This window comes from Aquila chrysaetos, chromosome 5 (genome assembly GCF_900496995.4).
Source record: "Aquila chrysaetos chrysaetos chromosome 5, bAquChr1.4, whole genome shotgun sequence".
In the NCBI taxonomy this organism is placed as follows: Eukaryota; Metazoa; Chordata; class Aves; order Accipitriformes; family Accipitridae; genus Aquila; species Aquila chrysaetos.
The window spans coordinates 46,630,246-46,651,984 of NC_044008.1; the positions used below are offsets into that span (position 1 = coordinate 46,630,246).

A 21,739-nucleotide genomic window follows, 5' to 3' on the forward strand; every position below is an offset into this window, starting at 1 on the left:
TGAGTAAGAAGATGCCTTCCTACATGGTAACTTTAGAAACTAGAACTCTGAATAGACAAAAAAGAGCTCAGAAATCACTGGCTGCAAGCATGGAGTAAAATCACGGCTGAACCTGAGAGCTTAAATTGATAGCGGCAGCATTTGATTTGATGATGTTGTCCGTAGGGTGGTGACAGCATGAATCTCAAACCTTATGTTTGCAGTTCAGGTTGCATTTCAGCAAGCTACGCTTATGGCCGCTTTCTGGTGGAGACAAGTAAAGGGCAGCTCATCCTCCGCAGCAGCTCACTGCCCCGCACGGCCATCTGGAAGCGGTTTTATCGGTGCTTTACGAAGGGAGAACAACTGACAAACTGGCACTCCATTTCCGATCAGTTCCCATTCAAAAACTAGTCTGCGTGTGTGGGAAAGGCAGTTTCACCTGGGCACGGGGGTGCTCTGCCCAACTTGGCCATCACCGCACCTGCCCCGGGCACAGCAGGGTCCGCTGCATGGGGCTCGGGCCGAGCACCTTCCCCCGTCGGGTGCCCCGGGCGGGCAGCTCTAGTTTTGGCACAGACCCTGGGTGAAGCCGGGCGCGGCTAAGCGCACGTTTTGCAGATGCTCGCCAGGCCGGTGAGGAGAGCGCTGCGGTTCGCGGCGTCCCGGGGGGAAACCCTGCGCCCTTGGGGGACGCCGGAGCCGGCAGCTCCTCCCCTGGCCGGAGGGGCTCAGCCGCCCCTGCCCGCGAAGTACCGGAGCCGGCAGAGCCCGGCCGGTTCGGGGCTGTCCCCGTGGGCCGCCGTGGAGCTGCCCCTGGGTCCCGGCGCTGTCCGAGAGGCCGCCGTCCGGGAGAGGACGCGTCTACGGGGCAGCGCCGGCGCTCACCCGGGCGGGGGGGGTCTGGTCGGGCCCGGCCGCGCTCGGCCCAGATGGCGCCGGACCCCGTAGCCCCTCGTGCGCGGGGCCGGCGGGTCCCGCCGCCCCCCCGCCCGGCGGTATTGTCCGCCGCGGCCCGCCCCGTCCAGCGGCGTCCCTCCCTCCTCCTCCTCCTCCTCCGCCCCCCCTCCCGCCCGGCCCTGCCCCTCGCCCCTCTCCTCCCCAAAGGCCAATGGAGACGAGATGCGGAGAGTAGGGCCGGGACGGGCGCTCCGGGGCCGCTCCGTCCGTCCCCTGTCTCCTCCCCTCGCCCGCTGACCGGTCTCTCTCGCGGCGGCCGGCGGGGCATGCCAGCCGCCTCCCGCTAAATGGCGCCGCTCCGCCGCCGGGCGCTGCTGCGGGCGCTGCTGCTCCCGCTGCTCCTCCCGCTGCCAGGTGAGTCCTCCCGTCCGCCCCGCGGGCCCATTGTCCGCCCGCGCCCCGGCCCCGCTCCGCCGCACGTGGTTCTATTTACCCGGCACCGGCGGGAGCGGGAACCGGCCCCGCGCTTTGTTCGCGCCGCGAGACGGGGCGGGTGGGGGCGCCCGGCCCGGCCCGCCCCGCCCCGCCGGCAGGGGGCGCGAGCGGGCCGCGGGGCCTCGCTCCGGGGCGCGCGCGGCGGGCGACTTGCCCGCCACCCCGCTGGGCGGTGAGCGGCCGTTGGTGAGCCGCGCGCTCGCCCCCTCGCGAGCCGGTGGCGGGGGGTGGTGTGGTGTGGTGTGGTGTGGTGTGGGTGCTCCGAGGGGCCGGGTGGCGGGGAGGGGGTTTCGCTAACGATTTCTTGTAAAATTAGCCTTTTACGACTCGCCCTGCTCCGGCTCCTTTGGCAGGCTTGTAAAATTAGCGAGCGGCTCGGGCGCCTCGGCTCCCTGGGCGGCGCTGCCCCGGCAGCGGTAACGGTCGCACCTGTGTGGCAGCCCCCGCCGGTGACGGCGTTGGCGGCGGCGGAGCGGCTCCCCGTGCCCGCCGGCCGGCCCCGCGGGGCTCCCCGCGACAGACAGCGCCTCCCCCGCTGAGCCCTGGTTACGGCTGGGCGGGTGTTTGAGGCTCTGGTTCTCCGGCTCCTTGACACAAGCCGTTTGCGAACTAGGGCGCAAACGCCTGGCTTTCTGTACTCCGCTTGGAGTCAGTACCACGGTTTTCCCACGGTTTTCTGAGTTTGGAGGGCTCGGAGACCCCGGAGCCTGTAATAACCGCAGTTTTACCTCGTGCTGCGGGTTCGGCAAGATGACTTCCAGCTCCCAAGTGTGCCTGGTAACTTGCACGTCTATACTCACAGGTGAAATCTTTTTTTCTCTCTCTTAGGAGTGTGGTGCTTTAGCGAACTGTTTTTTGTGAAAGAGCCTCAGGACGTTACTGTGTCAAGGAAGGATCCGGTAGTTTTAGACTGCCAGGCCCGTGGTGAAGCTCCTATAACTATTACGTGGCTGAAAAACGGAGGCAAAGTATCTGAAAATGAACGGATCTACACTTTATCCAATGGCTCGTTATATATCAGTGAGGTGGAAGGAAAGAAAGGAGAGCTTTCCGATGAAGGATTTTACCAGTGCTTAGCTCTGAACAAACATGGGGCCATTCTCAGTCAAAAAAGCCACCTCACACTAGCAAGTAAGTTCCAGCTCTTGTTTATTAATCTGCTCCTGAGTCTGTGACAGCAATTCTTTGCACAGCACACAACAACGTACTGTTTTGATTATGTACCCGAAAAGACAAATTACAAAAGCAAAGAGCAAGTCAATTCTACGGAACCTTAGTTTCCTTTGAAACGTTAAAAGATCATGAGCAAAACTCCTTGAGTCCCTGATGTGGCAAGAGTGGCGCAGCCACCCGTGAAACCTCTTGGGCAGTGGTGCCTTGTGTGGGTGGCTCATGCGGGTCACTGGTCTCCAGAGCAAGTGGTGATGCAGAGCCATGCTGGCAACCTGCTACAGAAGTCCTGGGTCTTGTTTCTCAAGTGCTGTTCAGGCAACCTTACAAGGGTTAGCTACAAATCTGATAAAAAAGTTATTATTCCTTGTTCAGTAGCTTGATGTTATGTTGTGCCGTCTTGGAGCAGGGCAGAATGATAATAGAGGCGTTTGTCTTTGGGAGAGGAAAGAGGGGAAAGGTATTCTGGGCAACTGTGAGGGTTATATTACCACGCCCTCGCTTTTCTGAGATGTGTGTTCAGCCAAGCAGATGCAGGTGCTGTCCCTTTTGGAACCGCTTCAGGGTCCTCTGGAACTGACTGCAAGGGCCTGTTAGGGGGTTCTACTAGGAAGCGAGAGTCACGTTTCTAGGGTGACTCCCTACTACTGGATGAATGGTGAAGGATATAGTTCTGTTTAAGTGCCTTTATGGCTTTAACAGTCTGACCCTGAGTGTGCGTTGCCCTCTGTTTTCCTAGCATCTTTAAACATGTTGAGCAAGAGATGTGGGTTAGGAACTGAATGCCATGCCTTTTTCCATGCCAGTGCAGAGCTTTGCCAGTAGGCCGCTTCTACAACATTATCTTTTTTTGCTTTCCGAAACTACATGGAGTCATTTCAAAGAAAGTGCAACACGGAGAGTGCAACACGGAGAGTGCAACACAGAGAGTACGCAGTTTACATAGTCTTCTCATGTTCCCTCTGTAATAGGACTTAACTGATGAACTTAATCTATTAGGAAAAGGCTTCCCTTGACCTCTTCAACCCTGTTCTTAGTAGCAAGTTGCACAAAACTGTGGTGCTGATACCTCTATGGAAACTTGATATCAGTTGTAAATTGCAAGTTTTACCAAATTCAGTCTGAAACTAGTTAATACAGTTGGTATGTTAGCTTACATTAAAAAAATATCTGAATGTTAACATTTGTTAGTTTTTCCTATGCGCTTCTGAACTGATCATAAAAACTGTCCATAAAATAGCCCAGGAAGGTGTGAAATACCTTGTTCAGTGAGCTAGAGCATTGGGCAGTTGAAAACCAGCCTGGAAGCAGGTGGCTCCACGTAAGTGACGAGTTTTTCACGTGCTGTAAGGGGGTGATCTGTGAACTCTCCATTTCAAAAACCTGGCTACTTATTACTTTGTGTCATGGCATCTTACTCACATACAGGGTTAGTAGACTAAGCAGTTCTTGGATACTTTTGATAAAATGGTGAAAAATGAAGTATTAACCTTTAAATTCATATCATTATGTTTCAGAGTGTCAGCACCATTAATAGACAGACTGAAGAAAACCTTTCTTAAGAGGATAGAGATTTTGTTGTTGTTAATAAATGTAAAGCAAAGCTGATGGATTCTGTGTGTAGGACTGTGGAAAACTGAGGGCCATTTTAAACCTGAGACGTTGCAGGATGAGGTCTGTGCTCAGTATCAGAGAACTTCTGGAATAGTACAGAGCACTATAGTAGTACAGCATAGTAATACACTTGTAGTATTTGGTTTTATTCAGACAGTACTGAACTTTTATATATGTTTGTGTCTCACATGCACATTATTTCACCAGAAAGATGATTTAATTTTGTTTTCTTTTTTTGATAATGAAAGATTTTCACCAAGGAAGTGTTGTGAACCAATAGATTGCATGCTGTGGAGTGAGACTCTTGTTTTGCAGCCCCCCTTTTTTTTTTCTTTTTTTTCTTTTTTTTCTTCCCCCTCCCCTGTAAGGCTGTGACAAAAGGTTTCTTCTTCTTTGAATACTTGAAAGGTTTCCTATGGCTTTGGGAGAAAACTGGAAGAGATAGTGGATCCATAATGATCACAGTAGGTGTTGACTTAGCGATTAAGTGGTTAACTAATGGCCAAACATGAAGTTTTCCTGTGTAGCAGTCTCTCCTTTTTAGTCATATTCCAATCTGACTGGTTTCAGAATGTCATCTTTACTGTAACGCTGTGAGAGAAGGCGGTAATTTGTATCGTTATATTTTGAAGCCCATAAAACACGTGCAAAGTTAGTCTTATATCTCATTTTTACAGTGTTTCTGCCTGCTATCGTGAGTTGATTGAACTTTGCAGATATTTTAAGTGAAAGATATTAAAAGTCTTGTGGGGGATTTTGTAGGCTTATAACTTTTTTTAGAAGCGGTTGTCCGTTGCTGTGAAGGCAAATTACCTTGTGGTCAGGGTACAGGAGGAACTATACATATTAAACAGGTAGAGAATAGGCATTAAATGGGCATTCTTTCTTTGGAGGAAAAAAGCAAATGCTCTCTTCAGTCAGTGGTAGCAGCAGGGTGCAAGGATGTTCTTTTACTTTGCCTGTTCAGAGCTTTTGCCAGTAAGCTTGTCTTTTGCTTCAGAATTGTAATGTTTAGTGTTGCATTTGGAAATCAAAAACTTTAATCTGTCCAAGAGTTTAAGATTTGAACACACAAGGAGATCAGATCTTGGTTTCTAAAGTTAGGAACTGGAAGCTGAAGGTTGCACTCGTGGCAAGAATTCCATTATTCATGTGCAAATTAAGAATTCACAGGGTTAAAAGGTTAGAAACTGGCCAGGATGAGGTTTACCCTTGTGATAAAGAGCAGATGACCCTCATTCATTGGCCAAAGCTTTCATGTAGCTCCTCTGCAAAGTTAGTGATTGCCATGAATTGTTCTTGAGGAATGCAGAAATTCAAATGTGAGCAGGCCTTTCCTTAAGTGTCACTATGGAGCCTTATCTCCCGAGCACATCAGAGTAGGTCTGCGGGGACAGGGTTCCTCCCCAGAGGCCCCAAGGCTTTGCTTTCCTGTTGCTCATCCATGCACAAAAGAATTTTACTAATTTAGGGCTTTTTTTCGGTGAGATCCCCCTACTTTTTTAAAGGAAACTGTGGGGCTGAGGTATTGCTTAGGTAAAAATACTAATTTCGGTACATGCTTGTAGTTGCTTCGAAAGCAGGCTAATTGACGTGGGGAGAGAGGAGGAGGAGGAGGTTCCTGTGTGGTTCTTTGTGAGGCAACATGTGGGGGTAAAATGCTGATAGTGAAGAGTATGACTTACTCAAAATTCAACTTATTGCTGCCACTGCTACTAAGAGAGGTATTTTTTAATGGAATATAAAAGAAATGTAGACTGTGGAGAAAGTCTATGCACTTTTGGAACAACTTTGAATCAGCCAAAAATAAACAAGCTGAGATTTTTGTATTCCTGCATTTTTAAATTATGACTATTTAACCACAGTTAGCTAAGATTCTGTCTAAAAATGAAGCTAGACTTCCAATAAGGTAGCATTAGGAAAAAATGGAGAAGGTGGATCATGTTCTGAACCTAGTAACACGGGCTTTGGGCAGTGATTGGACAGGATGTTCATTGTTTATTTCCTTTTCACAAAAAGTGGAAATTGAAGTCCTAAGATGGTTGGATGGGATATATACAGCTGAGTAGGAGCATTCCTAGATAACCCTTTCTCCTCTTGTAACTTGGCTGAATTGATTTTAATGTTTGTGAGTTACAGGAAATGTAGCCCCAGTTCTTCGTGTACAGGTTTCTACATTTCACAAGAGGGAAAGGTTATGCAAGCAGAAGGTTTCTGGGAACACGCTCCTGGAGGGAAACTGCGTGTGCATGCTGCACTGCAGTTTGTGAAGCTCTGGGCCTTTTACATGTAGCAGGCTATACTTTGTGGAGAGTTTGTAATTTTGCTTACCTGCTGTGGCAGTGATGTGACTTCTGGTCCCACTGTTGTGCCAATAATTGGCAATATTTATGTTTTGATATCTTAACATCTTTTGCTCTGCTTTTAAATATTTGCACTTAATAGTGCATCCACTTGAGCCTTACTCTGTACCGTGACAATCATGTTTTCTTAACTGTTCCAGCTGTTTGTTCCCACTTTTGCATTGTGCCTTTCCTTGCATTCCACAGCTGCATATGTGGCTAACTGAACAGGGAACTGATCTGGGTTAAAATAATAGAATTAAAACAAAAGATGGTGTTTAACCCAGATGAGTTCCCTGATGCGGTTTGTCACAGAGCCACTCACAGTGATTGCACTGGCGTAACTGAGAGGAATGATGTGGAGGTGGGAATGCTTAGTGGGGACAGTGGAAGGCTACTGAAACTTAGACTGTTGCAAAAGTAAACATTCATCAAGCCGTGGCCTTTGTGGAACATGTGCGTAGGCAAAAATTTTGCCTTTCTGCTACCAATTTTTTAAAAATTAATTTTAATATCTTGCCTTAAATGAAGGGATTAATAGCTGTGGTCTAACAATATAATTTTCATTTTGTATGGAATCTGTCATTTCAGGTCCAAATGCATATAGAGCTCAAAGGTAGTTTTAATTATTTGAAATAGTAATGGAGAGAGGGAAAAATTTGAGATGGAATCGTGGGGTTAGGGGGCAGAAGTGGTTTTTGACTGAAGTGGAAGCGAAATGGCAAATGGCAGTTGTAGACAATGGTCTTGTATTAAAAGAGATAGCTAAGTCTTAATGCTGTAGAACTGGTGTGGTTACAGACAGTTTGAGGAAGCTCTTGCTTTAGGTTTTTACAAGTGCTGCTTTGTTGCTATTGCTTTGATTAGTTGATTTGGATGTCCTGAGAGGAGAATCAGTTTCTAAGCTGAGAGTTCACATGGCTGATCCTTAGTGCATTTAAATTCCAGTATTTAAGGCAGGAGGAGGATGTTTAATGTCTCAGTCGGCAAGGTCAGTTGATAACAGTGAAGAAGAGCAGTAAGATTTTTGTTCTTTAACTGAGATACACTGAAGAAATAAGAAAACTGGGAAATATTTTCCTTCTTAACTCTTTTTCTTGTAGGATTTTCCTGTAGAACTCTTCCAGAACTCCTCCAGACATCTTTTGACCTGAACTTCTACAACACTTTTACAGAAGAAATTGTCAACATTCATTTAAGACATAACTGCTAGTTTTTGGTGGGGTTTTTTGGCATTAGGGCATTCCCTATTCTTTCAGCGATGACTGGTCTGCACTTGGAAGAGCTCTTCCACAGACTAAGGGATGGGCTTTTACATTGTTGCCAGGACAAAATATGTATAAAACTTTACTTAGTGCACATGAGCAGTGTTTGTTTCCACTACCATGTTACTAGAGAAGTGAGCTTTTTATGGGTTTCCTCAACACTTCAGTTTCAAATTTGTGTCAAGCGTAGTGCCAAACTGAGGCGTTTCATGCCCTTGCTTTTCTTCCTAGCTAGTAAGCCTATAGCTGTTATGTTTTTTACTAGTTTTTATCACCATAACTTTATAATGTATAAAGTTTTTACCAGCTTCTTTTTTAAAGGAATGCTCAGTCTTATTGGCAGTGTACTCTGTAGCTAATAAAACCTTCACCTACGTGAGAAATGTTGAAGGAAAATGTGGTACCGTGCTAGAAGTTGTTCAGAGCTGTGACTAGAGGCACTCGGTTCTTGCCTGGTGCAAGTTATATGTGTGATATGTGCACTAAATTATTGAGATTTCTTGTCTACTTGCAAAGCAATGCATGGCAGCAAAGGATGCTGTTCTGTTCTTGCAGTGTGGTGCTCCCCCCCACTGCTCTCTTTCTTCCCCCTCCCTCTCTCTCTGCATTTCTTGGTGTAGAAATTGTTGAAAGGGCATTCAGTAAGGCCCCCTTTTGTCAGCCAGCTCTGATTATCCTAAAGAAAAGGATCTCACTCTGAGCAGTTGTTTGCCTGGAGACTTGTTGTCACGTCTTCACAATTTAACAGCTGTGGCTATTGATGGTGTGCAGAACAATTTAAGACAATGACAAAAGAGAATCTTGGGGGAAGAATTTAAAAGTTAGGAAGCATTTTCCTACAGAAATATGGTCATTTCCATTGTTGGACAAATTTGTGCTTCGTTTTGGTGTGTTTTTCCTCAGGATTTTGTATTTTTCCACATCTTATCTCCAAAATTGTGGACATAATCTTTTGTTTAGTTTTGCATTGTTTTTTCTGTTTCATCAATAGGCCCAGCTGTTAAATTGGGATTGGTTACTTCCAGTCTTTATAACTGGTAATCACCACCTAAGTGAAAAAGTAATCAACAATGTCAAGTCTCCACATTTTGTTGAGTAAGTGTGGGTTGTATGGTCAACATTAGTTACTAGGATCAACCACTATGTAGCTTTTAAGTAGCAGCATTTTAAGCAGTGTCTACCTTTAAAAGTTGATTGTCTCAACAATTGAGTTAGAGGTAGAAAAAAAAAATCGTTCTAGATGATCTGTGTTGGGATTTAGAAATCCATCTGGCAGCCTTACAAGACCTACATCTATAGTGGAAACATTTTTTGTTTGTATGGATGAAATTGTTACTTTTTTAATAAATGGAGATAAACAGCAGACATAAGAAGGAGATGGTTGTGAAACCAGCAGAGTGTGGAGGGTTTGTCTGTAACTTACTTTATTATTGTAACCTCCTCTTGTGTGTTGTTTTTTCTGTATGTAAAAGTTTTGGGGGGAGATGGCCTTCCTAATATATTAGAGGAAAATGTAAATAAGCAGTACTAGACAGATTTTTCTTTAGTGCTTTTACTTTGCTTCATAACTCTCAACAGTAATTCTGGTTAGGGTTTGGGGTTTGTTTTTTTTTTTTTCAATGAAATAAAATTTGATCTGCTCAGATGAGTGGAAGTTTTTTTGTTTTTAACAACATGAACGCTTGCAAAGGCAAGATAAACTAAGTAGCATCTGGATAACACAGTTATCTCAAGGCCCTGTTCCAAAGTGCTTGTTTCTCAATTGCCTGTCCCTGTTGGGCTTCTGGTAGGAGGTTTCTGACACATCAGTGCATCTGCAGCTTACGGGAATAGGATCTAGGTATCATTCCCCCCAGATGCACATAGGTGTGCTGTATGCTCATGCAGTTCACTTAGGTTCTTATTAGCACAAACCAAAAATGTCAGAATGTGCAATCTTTGTGTTTTATGGGGTAAAGATTTAAGGGTTACCCAGTCTTTCTGTGCCACTGTTAGACTAAACAGCTTTTAAAACTCCCACTGTGGTCCGGGTATTGCCTGAGTTTGGCTGATGGGAAAACTCTGTAAATTTTTCGGTAGTTAAGCTTGAGGCGGTTACATTTGCTTCTAGCCTCAACACTTCATTGTAGCAATTGTGATAGTATTCAGTGAGTACCTTCTCATTTACCAGATGTCAGACCAGTAGAATGCAGCATGAGAAATGAAATACTGAAAATGAACATGTTATAAAAGATGTAGGAATGCTGACAACAAGCTTTATATCCAAAGCTCTTATCAGAATTTAATTGTTAATTTGAGGCAAAAGTTACAACGTACTGAGATGCTACTTCACCATCTCCGGAAGGGTTACTGGGGACTTAGCTACTGGGGAGGGAGAAAGTCAGCAGGCAGTGCAGTTATTTAATCTTCTGTAATTGAGGTTCTTGGGTTTATATCGGTATAAACTGATTTCCTCCTCTGACTAAAGTAGTAAGAATACGCACTTATTCCTGTAAGTTATTTGAAACTGATCTTATGAAGTTGTTTCTGCATGTAGGCAAAGTTTTGAGGAGAGGAATGGCTTCTGGAATATGAAATAAATGGAAATGCACTGATTGCAATGTTCTAGCAAAATTGGGAACAGGCAAGAACTTTTTGTTATAAAACCAGAAAACAGGTAGAAACCTCACTAAGTAGTTTTCTGCAGTCATGGGAGTGCAGGCTTGCAATGCTCACAGAACATGTGATGCACTCCGTCCCAGCTCCTTCTACAAACCTGTCCATTCTGTGCAAGTTTGCAGTTCTGTCCAAAATTGGCAGAGTTTTCTGAATCACAGCTTTAGGTGGGGCAAATACAGTATTTTAGAAAGGAGAAAAGAGTTTGTCTCTAGCTACAAGCTACACTGAGTGGTACATTTATGACAAAGCAGCAAAACTTACCTCGTCCTAGTCCTCTAGCCTGAGAACACGCTAAAATTATGATTTTGAATTTAATAATAGCAATGATTTACCTTGTCTTAGAAGTATGTGTAATGGAAATTTGCTATTCAGCTCTGAGGTGAGGTAGTTCCATTTCGAAATGATTTGTGTATGAGAGACAGTTTTGAAGGAAATAGTCACCTGATTGACTGGGGTAAGGGATACGTAAAAGTTACTACAAGCATTAAACATGTCATCTGGTGTTCTTTTAATACATAGCTAGGGGGCAGTTAAACTAAGTCTTTACAGCTTGTGATGTATATCTTGTGTATAGTGATGCATGAATGTTGGAAACTGGGGGGGATTCTGTGAACAGAAGCGACTCTGTATCTTCAGATTTGATTTTTAGCATCTATAATCCTGTTCACATTGATTGCTTACATTGTTCTCATTTCAGTAGATTGGAATTTCTTGTGCAAAACCTTCATGTCTTAATGGGACCACTGGCAAACTGATAGAATTATAAAAGTAGAAAAAATGTTGGATTTTTATTTGATCAGTGTAATTTTTACCACATGTGTACTAGCTCATCTTTGGACACTGATAGATACACATGACTTTAAAAATCTTGCATTACACAAAAGATCTTTCTGAATCTTCTAGTCAAGAAGGTTTTGAGTTTTGATTATTTTCTTTTCTCTCCTTTGAGCCATTTCAGATTAAAGACAAAACAAGGTAAAATAGGGTTAGAAAAAATAACTTACTCTTCTATATGTCCTCAACTTTTGCAGCATGAGCTTCTCATGTGAAGTAGCAATGGTCAGCCTTCTCTTCTCCCACTAAAACCATAAAAGTCATCAGCCTGTTTACACTGTGGGATTGTCAGTTCTTTTAAGCTGTATTGAGAGACACTCACTTCCTGTACACCTTAAAATGGAGAGGAAAAATTATCAAATAGAAAAACTTCTCATTTATTTGCTGATCTGTTCTAATATTATAAATTTTCTCATCATTTGTATCCTCTCTCATGTTTCCACTCTTTTCTCTTTCTCATGTCAGGTGCAGGCTAGTTTTGCTGCACGTAGTTGTTTTTTTTTTTCCTTTTTCTCTTTATAAATTGTCACATGTATGCTACATCATTGTTCTGGATGTGCAAAACTGCTTCTGGTGACCTCCCCTTTCTTATTCCTGTCCAATGACTGGAAGGAGGTACTGTTTTCCAGTGGAGCTTATTTTCACAGCTGTGGAGGAGAAGGGAAGTGTCATAAGATACTTTGAGGTCTGTTTTGACCCCAAATTTAGATGAGGTAAAAATGATTTGACAGAAGTGTAATATCTTAAGTGGTCTGGCTATCACTTCTAAATCAGATAATAATTGTGATTAAGAAAAAGCTGTTTTGATGGCCATTACAATGTACAATAAAACCAGCTCTCTATGTTACACAGCATTGTTTTTTTGGTTTACAACTTGTTACAATAGGAAGTTATCAAATAAGACATTACCTTTTCGAAGAAACTTTAAAATTAATCTTAAGGTCTTTGAACACACAGAAGAGTTTTAAATAATTTTTCTGCTTACTCCTGCTTGTACAATCTTCAACATTTATTAATAATTGTTTAGGTAACTTATCAGCAAATTAACTAGTGTAAATTGTTAAATTACTATTTCACTGTCCACATCAAGATGTCTAGTAAACCTCTAATAACTGTAACATGTGCCTCAGGCAGAGTTGTGCGTTATGTATATTCTTTGTAAAGAGAATTCATTGACTTTATGAAGCCATTGACAGATATTTATCATTTTGTTCATTAAACTTGTCTCTGACATCCGGCAAATTGATGTTAACTGGAAATATTCTCTGGGAGTTCTGGCATGACTCTGTCATTTTGCCTGAGGAGAGAGAAACTTTGTACGTAGCATGTCCCCAATTACAAGGGTAAAACTTCCTTCCCCCACCCCCTCCCCAAAAGCATAAGTGAGCATATGACCAGCTCTTTTTTCATCTTGCTTTTAATGCTTATTTATGCAAACAGCCCTGTGGCCCACAGTTTGCAAGCAGATTTATCATTGATCTTCAATAGAGGCTGAAAGTGGATACTGCTTTTATTAGTTCAGCCAGTCTGTGCCAGGAAGGCAGCTCAATTTTATCACACGATCAATCTATTGTAAAAATGATCATAATACGAATCCACAGTGCTCTGTGCACAGTGGCTCATGGAACAGGTCCATGTGAGTTTGTATTCTGATGCATTGGCCTATGCTCTTAAAATTAGTGTTTCATTTATTTAAGAATTGGAGACAAAATTGGGTATGGGGATTTTTTTGTTTTGTTTTTGTTTCTCATTAGTAGAATTTTTTTGTTTATTCCAGTTAGCAGTTAGTAAATATTATTTTCTTTTTCTTTTTTTTTTTTTTTTTTTCCTTTTAAGGGTGTGTACTTTATTTCTAGCAATAATTATTTTTTCTAGTGTTTGGAATTCTTGGATATACTAAACATTAGAAGAGGTAAGCATTGCTACAGTGTACAAGAAATTAACTATGGAATTCTTGGTAGCATTGATGGGAGTTTTGTGACATTCCCAGCACGTGGCATTTAGTACTTGTTTGTAATGGTCATCATCTTTACCTGATGTTGCTTATTGCTGATTCTCATAAAATATATGGTAGATGACCAAATGCTTTGTTGAAAGCATTCATAATATATGTTGTAAAGCAGTGCTTTGTTTGGTCCTTTAAAATTACTATGTTTGGAATGATGAACAATATCTCGTTTGTTCTGCTCTTGAGCACCCGGTGTGGAAAAAAATACGCACTTCTAACACCTGCCTGTGTTTGATTCCTGTGGATAGCTATCTCTAATAATGGTAGAGGCTGTTAATAGGATATCTGCCCACCTGCTAGTGTTCCTATTGTGCTACCTGAATCCAACTGTATCAGCAATCTTTCAAACAGGAATAAATGTACTAATAAATTGTGGCATAACTGACTGAAATATTTATTAATGGGTCAAAGATAATGTTCAGATTGTAGAACCTTCCAAAAATTGAATATCCAAAAGTCCATTACATAAAATTTGTGTCTTTTGAGAGAAAGAGTAGAGCAGTTGGCTCTTTAAAATATATTGTGTCTCACTACATAATAGTTCACTGGATTAAATGAATTTATTGATTTCTGCTTCTTTACTGACACACATTTATGAGCAGTTTCTTTGGCACCATGGCCACATGTCAAAGGTCATAACTTTCCTTCACTGTGGAAGAATAAAAGCTTTCAGATGGTGAATCCCTGAAATCCACACAGTGCTTTATTCCTCCCCTTCCCCCCAATATAATTACTGGTTTTGCATGACTTTATTTAAGATAAATAAACAATAATAATAAAAAATTGTGCACACTAAAAAAACCCACCCTATACTATCTATCATAAAATAACCACAGGCAACTATTTCTCTGCAGAAAAGGTGACATATCTAACCTGCTAATAGGTATCGTTATGACATACGTGGTATATATTAGGCTCTTTTATAGTCAGAGATTTTATTGAAAATGGTAAATTTTAACAATATAATAAACATTTCTCATGAAGAATTTTATTACATTTCAGTTTAGAAACAGTATTTTTTTTACTTTAAGAGCCATGTCAAAGGCATATCACACTTCATGCACCAGAGGCGATACTGGAAGTAGATCCTACTGAGAGAATGAAGCACATTCAAAATCTGTGCTTTGTGTTTGGATGAACGTTTATAATGTTGACATTTTCTTTAATGCCTTTCATTAGAAGTAGCCTGTGGGATTTTTGGTGTGTACTAGATATGAAAGTCCACTGATGACTTAAAGATGAAGCTATTAAAAAGGAAACTGCAATGGAATATAAAGAAGTTTAATCAGTCCACAAGTTTGCAAAAAGAGAACAATAAATCATGCTTTAAACATCAAGTGGCTGACACTAGTTCTGAAGTCTTGGAAATGTAGAATAGGACGCAGTTAATGCCATATCTGTTGTGCAGTCTGTGGTGCTCATGTGATTGATAACTTGGCAGAAAAAAATACTTTTTTTTTTTTTTTTTTTTAAGCTAGATAGTTATCTAACTAATGCGGTTAACTGTGATGATTTGAACTGGCTTTCTGTGTTAAGCTGGCTGGAGGTAAGTAGACAAGAGTAGTGGGGATTTGGGACTATCTGGGAAGAGTTTGTCTTTACTTTTTAGCAGCTACTAACTGGTAGGTTAGCTCTGACCATCTCTGGAAACAACAGTGTGAAGGTAACTTCTCTCAGGTGTTATTTTGATTTAAAATCATCAAAAGGTTTGTGCTAGGTAAGGTGAAAAAGGTTTGAATTGTTAGTGGGGCCTGGCTATAGTCCTAGCAGGACTGTTTCTAAAGGAATAGCAGAGCCTACAGTTGTTATCAACAGGAAAAAAACCCCATGATTTTCTGAGAAGATGTAAAAAGTCTTTCCGTCACCTACTCCAAGAAAGAGAATTAGCTGCCAAAGTATTGTTGCATAGTAGAGATGAAAAATGTTGGTGCTTTTAATCACGACTCTTGCAAAAAATACCAGTGGTAGACTTTTCTTCTGCTCTATTGTTTTGTGCAAATGATGATCTTATTCTAAGGGGGCTGGTGGCACTTGGCTGTTACATTTACCAAATATTTGTATTGCAGGACTGTAGTTGCTAAGTTTCTGACATGCTAACCTTTTGGATAGAAATTTGTCATGTCAGTATCCATCTCTTTGCTTTTATTTTTTTTTATACAGTATGCTTCTGCAGGACTGTTTATTCTGTTCCCTAGAACAAATCTAAGATGAAGCTGCTTTTTCTGTATTTTTGTTTTTCACTAGAATAGCATGGGAATGGCTACTTAGGGAACAGAGACATGGGATTTTTTGGGGGAAGTGGTCTTCGTGTCTGGAAATAGCTTTTGCTCTTGCTATGAATATATTTGCAAATTTGGTTGTCATGTAAGTTCTGAGGAAAACTCTCAAACTATTTTTTTTTTTTTTTTGGCACATGTTCAGCACAGACTTACTCAGCTTGACTAGATAGAGACACAGAAGATACTGTTTGTGCTGAGCATGTTGCTTGTGAACACTGAGCTGGACTTTCCCTTTAAGCAGTCCTAGGCAGCTGTGGACTTGCCTTTTTTTCCTGTTCTGAATTAATGAGGAGCTACAGTGTGATCTAACACTGCCTGGAGAAAACAGCTGGCATCGAAAGCTGAACTAAGTGAAAACAACAGTCTAATTACCTGGAGAGGAAGTTTGGGAGGGGAAGTGGGAGAGGTGGAGGTGTGAGTGGTCTCATGTGTCTAGAGGTCAGCGAGGGTAAGAGAAACGCATTGGTGGGAAGCGGCTAGTACTAAGGAAAAGCTTGTGGAGTGAGGCCTCAGGTTGGCTCCGTTTGGAGATTGCTCTTGGTACAAGTTGGGAGTGGGACAGGACTGAGGGGCTCGCAAAGACTGACTTGAGAGACCATGCCCATCGGAGCAGCTGATCTTTCAGGACGTGGAATGTGGATCCAGGAGTCCTGGACTTCCATTGGGAACTTCAGAAAGACAAAGAATACCCTCCCAGTGAGGGGAGCTTTGGAGGATTTAAATTGTATCACTGCTTCAGCCAGAAGTTTCTACAATATGTGACACAAGTCAGCTTGTCCCTACTTTTCATGGGAAGTCTGTGATTACGTGTTTCTAACGGTCTTGGTGTTCGATGTGAGGTTCTGAGGTTTGATCAATTGGAGCTGCAACAAGTTGGGGGAGCTGTGGTTGCAACACACGGAGTGCTGTGAAGGATCAGTGTCTTATCTTGGACACCTAAATTTAGTGAATATTTTGGGCCACCAGCCAACTGTTTGTCTGTACCCAACAGTAAAATTTAAATAATAATAGAATGTCATCTCGGGTGTTGTGAGAGTAGATGCATTAACATTTGTGAAGAACTGTAGTGCAGAGCCCTGCAGAAAAGGCCATAGGGAAGTTAATAACTCTGTCTTCAGGGCAGTGCTTAATAGAGTGTAATAAATAAGGAATGAGGCCACACACTGAACAGAGAAGAGAAAACAAAATATTGAATAGATGCTCATTATGTGAGCACCATTCATTTGGTGCTGTGAATAGTGGGGGAAGTGTGGTTGTGCAGTTGGATTGTTTCCTAAAGCATGTATATAAACAGAACAAATCAGTTACATAAGCAGCTTCATTTCTTCAGCTTCCTAACTTCTGAGCATTTGGGTTTGGAAATTTCATCTCGTGTTTGTGTATACACGCACATGTAAGAGGCAGATATACTGAATGCTGTATTAGTGGGAAGGTTTTTATGGGTTAGCTTCATTTATCTAGTGATGTATGTAATGCAGCAAAAAAAAAGAAATAAATATGCTTGAAAGTATTAGTGTTTAATATAGGCAGGGTGTCAGGGAAAAAAAGACTTGTAACAGAGGGCACTATGACAACTTCTGAGACAAGTTAAATAAGTTTATCAGAACTTTTTGATTCAACCAAAACATGGGCTGGTGTCTAAGTGTGTATTTAGCAATAGCTTTAACTTCATAATAGTCATCCTCAGATAATTTTTTCTTTTATATAAAGGTTTACTGACTAGTGAAGATACTGTAGAGGTCTGCAGCAACATTTATAAGCCTGTTGGTGGTATTGTTTATCAGAGCGTAATCTGACTTGGGAAACCATTTTAGCACAGTACTAACAAAACCCACATTTAATTTATACTTTTGACTACAGTTTAAGCTTGTGTGTGGACCAGGCTTAGGTGAGTGCTCACCTGTACGCTCTCTGGTGTTTGTTAGTGCAACCTTTACTCTCTTTGTGACCTGACTTGAGAGGAAATTGGGTTTATTGCAAGTGCATGGGAGAAGAGCTTTTTTTGTGGTGCATGGTATTAGGTAGGTGCCAGGAAGGACTGTGGGCTCCAGTGATGCGGAGGAGTTAGGATCTGTGGGTTTCACCTCCTCCTTCATCTGGGTCTGTCTCTCTACTCAAGTATTTACTCCAGCACATAGCCTGGAGTATGACCTACTTGTTAGGCTACAGGTCTTACCTTGAGCTATAGGGCAGCTTTCTGGAAATACAGCCCAGCAGTCATGACTAGAGAAAAGCCCTGATACTCTTTTTTTTGTTCCTTTTCCTGACACATGTATGTAAAGAATCTCAAAGGGAATGAAGTATTCAACACCTTGTGCCTTCAGTGTAAGGTACGCACCTGAATCCTGTTGGGGATCTGGCCCTTTGGGTGCCGGGACCTTCTTTCTCTGAGGATGTTTTTCACAGGCATGTTAAGAAGCTGGAATTATGAGGAAATGTAAAGCATTATTTGTACTTATTTTAATTGTTCCTTTCCTCACTATTTAGTTGCTGCCTTGTTCACCATTGTCTTGCATTTACCTAAATAATGGTTGCCTAGCCTTTCACGAACTTGTGAAGAGGGAAGATGGTGACCACCTGAAACAATAATATCTGCGGCAGAATAGCCTGAGAACTTTAAATAACCAAAGGGGACTGTTTCCAAGGCAGCTAAGTGACCTTTGGATCCCAGAAGCGGGCTATTCATAGAGGCAAAGCCTTTGTCCTGCTTTGACCAGTGGTCAGTGAACTCTGGCAGGCCCCTCGGCTCACCATCTTGGCCCTAGACTAGCAGCTGGTGATTGATTCATTTAACTGTCCAGATTCACATTCTTCTGTCAAGGACTTGTCAAGGAAGAAAAAGGTTCTATGGAGGGCTATTCATTTTACTAAAAGGAAGGGGATGCATTATATGATTGAGTGGATTACTTTTGGGTCAGAAGAGTTCCTGCATTGCTCTGTTTTAATTTGGCCTTCAATCAAAGAGAGATTTAGTTTATCAGCGCAGTGTGGTGCTCATGAAGAGGGACAGATCGTTTCCATTCCATCAGTGCAATAGGGCTGTTTTGTTTTGTGGTTTTTTTTGTTGTTTCCCCCCCTCCTTTCTATGATTCGTCCACCCCACCATTTTTTTGCCAACAAATCCATCGATTTTTGTGATTAGTTGATATGACAGAGGGTTAATAATATTGCTTTCTATTAATCTCACTCTTAGTTTTAATGTGTATGATATATGAATACTAATGCTCCTACTACCTCTCATGCATGGTGTTAAGCAATCCAGAAAAGCCTAGAGTAAGTAAAAGACTAGTGTGTTACCTCTGTTTTAGATGTGGAGAAAACTGAGAAGAGAATAAATTCTACAGGATCAAATTAATAAATTACTTTCCTACAGACAACACAGGCAGCTGTAAAGCTGAGGGTAGAACTTAGTATTTTCTATCAAGTCCCCGTTTTCACCTGATGAACAAAAGCTATTGTACAAACCCAGCATTTTCCAAATGTGCAAGAGTGCTATCTGTCCATTTTTCTGCTGGTTTAGAATCCCTTTTTTTTAAAACAAGAGGAAAGTGTTTCCATGCTTTATGAAACTTGAATCAGGTTTTCAATTTTATAATTAACGTGTCCAAAAACCAACTTTGAGTTGCACTAGGGAGGTGTGTTTCCTCTTCATTGCGTTGCTAGGCTCTTCTGTCCATCTTGCCTTCAGCTGGGCTGTGTTCCCTTAGCGTTAGGATTTTTTTGCTGATCCTCTTCATGAAGTACTGAGAAAAGAACATTGTTGCTTAGCTTCTTCCACTGGAAATAACTGGCATTAAAGAGCGGATCCCGCCAGTTAACCTTCTGCCTCCGTTTGAATGAACATGATGAGCTGCAGCAGATGAAATATGACCTTCAAGTTTCTTTACCCCACTCTCATAAGCTATGTATTGTTTTGATTTGGCTTATTGAACGCATTATGAGGGATTTCTGATTGGCTTCAGGCCAAGGTGTTATACTTCTGCTGATGGAAGTACAAGTGCATAATTTATAAGAAAATACGGTGAGGCTTGGTCTGTTGTATTCTTTTCTCTCCCCCTTTTTGAGGGAAAAGGGAGAATTTTGTATTTGTTGCGATAAATGAGTGGCTTAACTATCTTAAGAGCGTAAGAGAGGAAGTCTGAGATAATCTAACCTTGTTTAACTCTCCTCTGTTACACACCTCTACGTGTGTGTCAGAAATCTGGGATAAGTACAACACCTGTTGAATAGGCCTCCTTCTTTCATGGAGGCCTGGTGGTATTCTTTTCATGTCTGCGGTTGCATTTCCCAGGGATCAGTCCCCTTTCTCAGAGCAGGCTTGTTTCAGGCTGGAGCATGATGTCTGAGGTACTCGCTTCTCTGTGCCCCAGATAACACTTCCCTTGGTGCCTTCCTAGTGGCTTTGATTCATGGCCTTGAGTTGGAGATAAGTAATGAGCTTTTGAAAATCATGGAAAAGAAAAATGAGTTGTCATTGTGTATTAGCGAATATAAGTACTCTAATAACTAGAGGTATTACCTACTTAGTAGAACATGGCTATTTGCTTGCACTATGACTGGGCAAACTGCAAATCTGACTATTGCCTCCCACACAAGCAGTCAACACCCATAGCAAGGTAACTTCCTCTAAAGACAAAATTTTTTGATTTCTTCTGTTTGCCTTTGATATGAGGGCTTTTATGGTGCATTCAGAACAAATTTGCAGGATATTTTCCAGATGCATAAGGGAGTGAGAGAAATATACTTGGGGAAAAATATAGGGATTTCTGTGACATTGAAGGCAATATGATTTTTATCTGGAAGCCACACTTGTGATTTGTTTTATGTGAAAATGGCAAGAGTTGTAAACTCTTCCTCCTCCCCTACCTCCGGAAATTTTCAGGTAAACATCTAATTAGAGGATTTAAGTAACTTCAATAAATAAGCAGTACTGACAATGCCTTTTGTTACTTTTTTTTTTTTTTTGGTGAAGTTTGTTTCTGTCTTTTTCCCTGCTGCTCTCAAACTTTAAGACATTCAGAATTTTGCTGTTATTTACAACCCTCTGTAGAAAGACTGTTATTGGAGAGAGTTCTCTGGGCTGTGTAATGCAGTAGGGGGGCATTTGGTGGTAGGGAAATTTGCTGCAGGCGTTTGGCCCTTGAGAGTGGAGGCATCTCTTTCTTTTCCCCATGGGAATGCTGCAATATTGACATTTGGACAGGGGGCTGAAGGGCTTGAATTCCCAGTGCCTCTCCTCAGTGTTTTGCAGTGAAATTGGGTCTTTCATCCTAAGATGCTGATTCTGAAACACTGTAAGCAAAAAATGGAGAGTGCTCGTATCTCTCAGGGATAGCTTTTCTGACAGTCTGAAGACTTACAGCAACTCCATATCAGCTTACGCTCATTCATATGTGGATGGTGTCAGTTTGCCACTGTATGAAATGAAACCTCTTCCTCTGCCTCCCCCCAGATGTGAGGGAAGGCGCAGTGGTGGGCGGCGCAGCAGAGGAATGTGTGGGGCCCCGCTCCTGTACTGGGATGCGCTCTGTGGTGCTTCCTCTGATTGATGAGCTGGGCAGGGTGAGGTGAAGAATGGGTATTGCATTCTACTTAGGGTCTTGTTTTATTTTAGCCAGGAATAGCATTTATTTATTTTTAGAGATACATGACTGATAAATAGAGGTCTTACCCTTCTGCTGGCATCTGCAGTGAAATTCATTGATCAGAATGGGGCAGCTTTAGTGATTATTACATTTTTGTTGCTCTTTGTTCTTTGAGGAACCTTGGAATCATAGCAGTAAATCTTTAATTTTCTATTTCTGTTTTTCTTTGTGGTTTTGTTTTTTGGTTGGTTTTTTTTTTTGGATGCCAAATTAGGATAGTTGTGAAGGGATACATCTTTTGTTGCACAATCCTGCTTCTGTTCTGATCCTTCTCTTCATGTCATAAAGTGCAAAACTGTGCTGGATGTTCCCCTTGCAACGTTGGGCTATTAAGCAGAACTAATTCTTCACAGAATGGCAACAACTCCAAAGAAAGGCATCTGTAGGATTAAGCATACATACTAGAAGGCAATCACTTGGCAAACTGCTGAAGGAAAGCAGCCCTTGCAAGGGAGAAAGTGGTGTGTTCTTTTTCCTGAATGCATGCAGCCACACAAGTAGAACAGCTTTGAAGCTGGTTAATGTGGCTTACTGTGTGCCTTTTCTGTAC

The 21,739-nt window shown here is 42.1% G+C and overlaps 1 protein-coding gene across 1 annotated transcript in view; it reads left to right on the forward strand.

Annotated features, from left to right (window-relative positions):
• Positions 1–1,205: 1,205 nt before the first annotated feature.
• The window catches only part of PRTG (protogenin), an 88,055-nt gene continuing 67,521 nt past the window's right edge, over positions 1,206–21,739 (forward strand). The window contains 2 exon segments of the mRNA XM_030016074.1: positions 1,206–1,293; positions 2,203–2,505. Coding sequence (XP_029871934.1) covers positions 1,206–1,293; positions 2,203–2,505 — 391 coding nt within the window.